We start from the raw sequence: 4901 nt of genomic DNA on the forward strand, positions 1-4901 counted from the left end.
AGGTAAGTGGGTGGGTGGGTGGGTGGGTGGATGTATGGCTTTTCCTCCAGTTCAGTCCCAGTTCATGTTGGAAAGGGAGACCACACGGTCTTTCACTGCCCGTGTTGCTAGACTGCCAGGTCAGAGTGAAGATATTGCTTAGCCCGAAGGCTAAGGCGTGGCGGTGGTTGGTAATCCCCAAACGTGGACCCTACAGCCGGTCTGGAAGGTCTCTCTCCATCTTCAACAGGAAGAGCATGTCCCTGTTACCAGTTCGTACAAGACTGAGATAGATGAGAGATGAGAATGCTTTACTTGGCCTGGGGGCCTGGGGGACCAACCTCAGTTGGAAACCCACATGGAATGGTGTGTAATTGCTGGAACTTTCGAGAATTGGTGGCTCACATGGGACATTTTAAGCAAACTTATTGAAGCCAGACACAATGGATATTGCATCATAGTGTCAGGGGATACACAACTTGTACCCACAGAGGTGTCCAGAACAGGTGAAGCAATGCCTAGCCTGATGGCTTTGGGTAAACACCGATGTGTTGTAAACTTTCTCCCAGGGATTGCTGCCTGAATTCTTCTTACCAGTTCAGTCTGCAAGCTCACATTCTCCCAAGAACTGAGACCAGCAATCTGACCCTCTCATAGTCTGTCTGAGGTCTATTCCTGCATCCTGCATTCCAGCCATAGTTCCATCAGAGCTGTTCCCTCAAGAACAGTTCTAGGATGAGCTCTCTCAGCCCCACTTACCTCACAGGGTGTATGTTGTGGGAGGGGAAGGGAAAGAAGTTTGTAAGCCGCTCTGAGACACCGAGTGAAAGATGGGGTATAAATCCAGTCTCTTCCTCCTCCTCCTCCTCCTCCTCTTCTAAAATGCCTGTCCTGAGATTCCAGATACAACCCTGTCTTTCTTTTCACACCTTGCTTTCAGATCAGGTTCTGATCCGATGTTGGTGTAATCCTGTTCTTCTAATCCTCCCTAATTAATTGGGAGAGAGTTCTACAGAAATGGCTCCACTAGAAAGACAGCTCCCTGGGGGCTATCACCCCTAGTCCCAGAACATCTTCCTGCAAAGCCACCTTGAGTGGATGGAATATGCCTTTCGGCTGCCACACCCTGGACAGGAATGAGGGCCCAGAGTCCTGTGCTATTCCTGTGGGCCATGGTGACACCTGAAGAGAGACTGCCCGCATACGGACTGCTCTCTTCTAGAATCATAGAATCATAGAGTTGGAAGGGACCTCCACAGCCATATAGTCCAACCCCCTTCACAATGCAGGAAATCCACAACTACCTCCCCTCCACACCCACAGTGACCCCTGCTCCATGCCCAGAAAATGACAGAAACCTTCCAGCATCCCTGGCCAAGCCAGCGCAGAGAAAAATTGCTTCCTGACCCCAAAATGGTGATCAGCATTTCCCTGAGTGTGTAAGAAAGGGCCACAAGAACTAAGCACTGAGGCAACCCTTCCTCCCCTCCCTCTCATGATCTGCCTGAGTTCACACAATCAGCATTGCTGTCAGATGACCACCTAGCCTCTGCTTAAAAACCTCCCAAGAAGGAGAGCCCACCACCTCCCAAGGAAGCCTGTTCCACTGAGGAACCACTCTAACTCTCAGGAAGTTCTTCCTAATGTTTAGCTGAAAACTCTTCTGATTTGATTTCAACCTGTCGGTTCTGGTCTAACCATCTGGGGCAATAGAAAACAACTCCGCACCATCCTCCATATGACAGCCCTTTAGGTACTTGAAGATGGTTATCATACCACCTCTCAGTTGTCTCCTCTCCAGGCTCAACATGCCCAGCTCCTTCATCCTTTCCTCATAGGACTCGGTCTCCAGAACCCTCACCCAGTGTTCCCTCTAAGCTGAGTTAGTGTGAGCTAGCTCACAGTTTTCTAGCTTCTGGCTCACCCATTTTTGTCTTAGCTCAGGAAGAATGGCTCCAGAGCAAACTAATAGATGCAGTAGCCAAATGACTCACTCACAACTCTAATGCTCCAGTAGCTTACAGAGTAGAATTTTTGCTCACAGGACTCCACAGCTTAAAGGAAGCATTTCCCTCACCATCTTTGTTGCCCTCCTCTGGACACATCCCAGCTTGTCTATATCCTTCTTAAATTGTGGCGCCCAAAACTGAACACGATACTCTAGGTGAGGTCTAACCAGAGCAGAGTAAAGTGATACCATCACATCTCATGATCTGGACACTATACTTTTGTCAATACAGCAGAAAATGGCTACCATATCACACTGCTGACTCATAAGAACATAAGAGACGGCAATGTTGGATCAGGCCAAAGGCCCATCCAGTCCACACTCTGTGTCACACAGTGGCCAAAAATACCAGGTGCCATCAGGAGGTCCAGCAGTGGGGCCAGGACATTAGAAGCCCTCCCACTGTTGACCCCCCCCCCAGGCACCAAGAAGACAGAGCATCACTTGCCCCAGAGCCCCTATCTATACCTCGTGGCTAATAGCCACTGATGGACCTCTGCTCCATATGCTTATCTAATTCCCTTTTGAAGCCGTCCATGCTTGTAGCCGCCACCACTTCCTGTGGCAGTGAATTCTATGTGTTAATCACTCTTTGGGTGAAGAAGTACTTCTTTTTATCCGTTCTAACCCGACCGCTCAGCAATTTCATGGAGTGCCCACGAGTTCTTGTATTGTGAGAAAGGGAGAAAAGTACCTCTTACTCTACCTGCTCTATCCCATGCATAATCTTATAAACCTCAATCATGTCACCCCTCAATCATCGTTTCTCCAAGCTAAAGAGCCCTAAGCGCTTTAACCTTTCCTCATAGGGAAAGTGTTCCAACCCTTTTATCATTTGAGTTGCCCTTTCCTGCACTTTTTCCAAAGCTATAATATCCTTTTTAAGGTGTGGTGACTTACCCCTTGGTCATCCATGGGCCCCAATGCCTCCCTGGCTGGTTTCCTGGTTCTAATGTATTTGAAGAAAGTTTTATTGTTGGTTTTGACGTTTTTTGCTATATGCTCCTCATATTCCCTCTTTGCCTGCCTGATCACAGACTTGCATTTTATTTGCCATAGCCTGTGTTCCGTTTTATCAGCCTCACTGTGACTAGCTTTCCACTGCTTAAAGGAATCCTTTTTACCTTTTCCAGCTTCCCTTACTTTGTTTGTTAACCATGCAGGCTTTTCCCTATACCTGTTTGTGCCTTTCCTAACCTGCGGGATATATTGTTTCTGAGCTTCTAGGATCGTAGTTTTAAATAGTTTCAAAGCTTCCCCAATGGTTTTGACCCTTTCTGCTTTTCCTTTCAGTTTCCTCCCCACATGTCCCCTCATATCAGAGAAGTTACCCCTTTTAAAGTTAAACGTGGTTGTGTGAGTCTTTTTGGCCAATTCCCTATTTGTACAAATGTTGAACTCAACAACATTATGATCACTGTTCCCAAGCGGTCACTTTTACATCTCTCACCAGGCCTTGAGTGTTACTTAGGACCAAGTCCCATTCAGTGTATGGTCTACTGAGAGGTCCACTTGGCTACCGCCAGGACATCTTGGCTCCATCTCGGTGGAATGCCTTGATGGATGAAGTTCGAGCCCTTCTGAGCTTCTGGTGGGCTTGCAAGTCAGTCTAGTTCAGGGAGGTCCTTTTCTGATCTTGTTCTGTTGCCCCCTCCTGAAACTCATCCACCCATTCACTTCCCTATACGTTATTGATTGTTTATGAATGGCCAGTGTCTGGTTCTATTACGTTACAGACAGTGTTCCCTCTAAGCTGAGTCAGTGTGAGCTAGCTCACAGTTTTTTAGCCTCAGGCTCACACATTTTTGTCTTTGCTCAGGAAGGAGGGCTCCAGAGCAAACTAATTGATGCCGTAGCCAAAGCGCTCGCTCACAACTTTAGTGCCAGTAGCTCACAAAGTAGGATTTTTGCTCACACGACTCCACAGCTTAGAGGGAACATTAGTTACAGATGATGTGTTTTTATATGCAGTCATTGTTTTATTGTTGCAATCCACCCCGAGCCTTCGGGAAAGGCGGGGTAGAAATATAATAAAATATATAAACAAAAATTCAGCATTAAAACATCAGGGCATTTTAAGGCGCAACTAAAACAGAAGTACATAGAATATACTTAAGCAGTTATATGGACTGTATAGACACAGAGAACAATGGTACAGATAACTTCGTCCCAATCCCAGCAGCGGGGGGGGGGGGCTCGTATGACAGTGAATGGGGGTTCCTTTTCCCTCCACCACCTCTTGTACTTCCTCTCCCTCCATCTGGGAAGGCCTTTTCTTCTTTCTCTTCACCTGATTGAGTGGAAGGCTGTGTTTCTCTTGTGAGTGCCTGCCTTTCTAATGCTCTCTCGGACTTTCCCCCATGGCACTTTGTAACACTGACTGTCTTAAAACCTCACCCCCTAGTCTCACATCTGTAGAACCCATTTTTGGTCAACATGAAGAATATAGCATGGATGAGAAAAGGGGCTCCGTGACTGAGCCTGTATTCTGAGCTCTGTTCTTCCTTTGGGGTAGCTGCTGTGTTAGGCAGTGCCGGGAGAAGCAGATAAGGGTTTTGGGACACCTCAGAAGCTAACCAAAATGTTATTATCACATAAGCTATTCCCACCTCCTTCTACTGAGAGAAGCATCAAACAAAGAGTGTGTGTTGCGGGCTCTTCCCTGTGGCTATTGGTGTTCATTCTTTTTATTCTTTTGCCTTTCTTATTTCTTGACTTTGGTTTATTGTGTCGTGCTCTGTTTGTGTCTCAGTACCCAGTTTCATGTGTTTCTGTTCAGCGCCTGAATCCGGGTCTTCCTTATCGCTTCAACATGTCCCACTATAGCAAGATAACAGTCCCGTTAACAGCACAGTTCACAGGGTTTTAAAGCTATGTAGCTCTCAAAGGGAACCGAAGCCATCTCCCACTCGCC

General features: G+C 47.1%; 1 protein-coding gene across 1 annotated transcript in view; it reads right to left on the bottom strand.

Moving 5' to 3' along the window:
- The window catches only part of LOC107117041 (olfactory receptor 5B12-like), a 4682-nt gene extending 1780 nt beyond the window's left edge, over positions 1-2902 (bottom strand). Inside the window, exon 1 of the mRNA XM_015419074.1 lies at positions 2888-2902. Coding sequence (XP_015274560.1) covers positions 2888-2902 — 15 coding nt within the window. The remainder of the gene's footprint in view (positions 1-2887) is intronic.
- Between the last annotated feature and the right edge of the window lie 1999 nt (positions 2903-4901).

This window comes from Gekko japonicus, unplaced genomic scaffold (assembly GCF_001447785.1).
Source record: "Gekko japonicus isolate JY-2015 unplaced genomic scaffold, Gekko_japonicus_V1.1 scaffold6231, whole genome shotgun sequence".
Lineage (NCBI taxonomy): Eukaryota > Metazoa > Chordata > Lepidosauria > Squamata > Gekkonidae > Gekko > Gekko japonicus.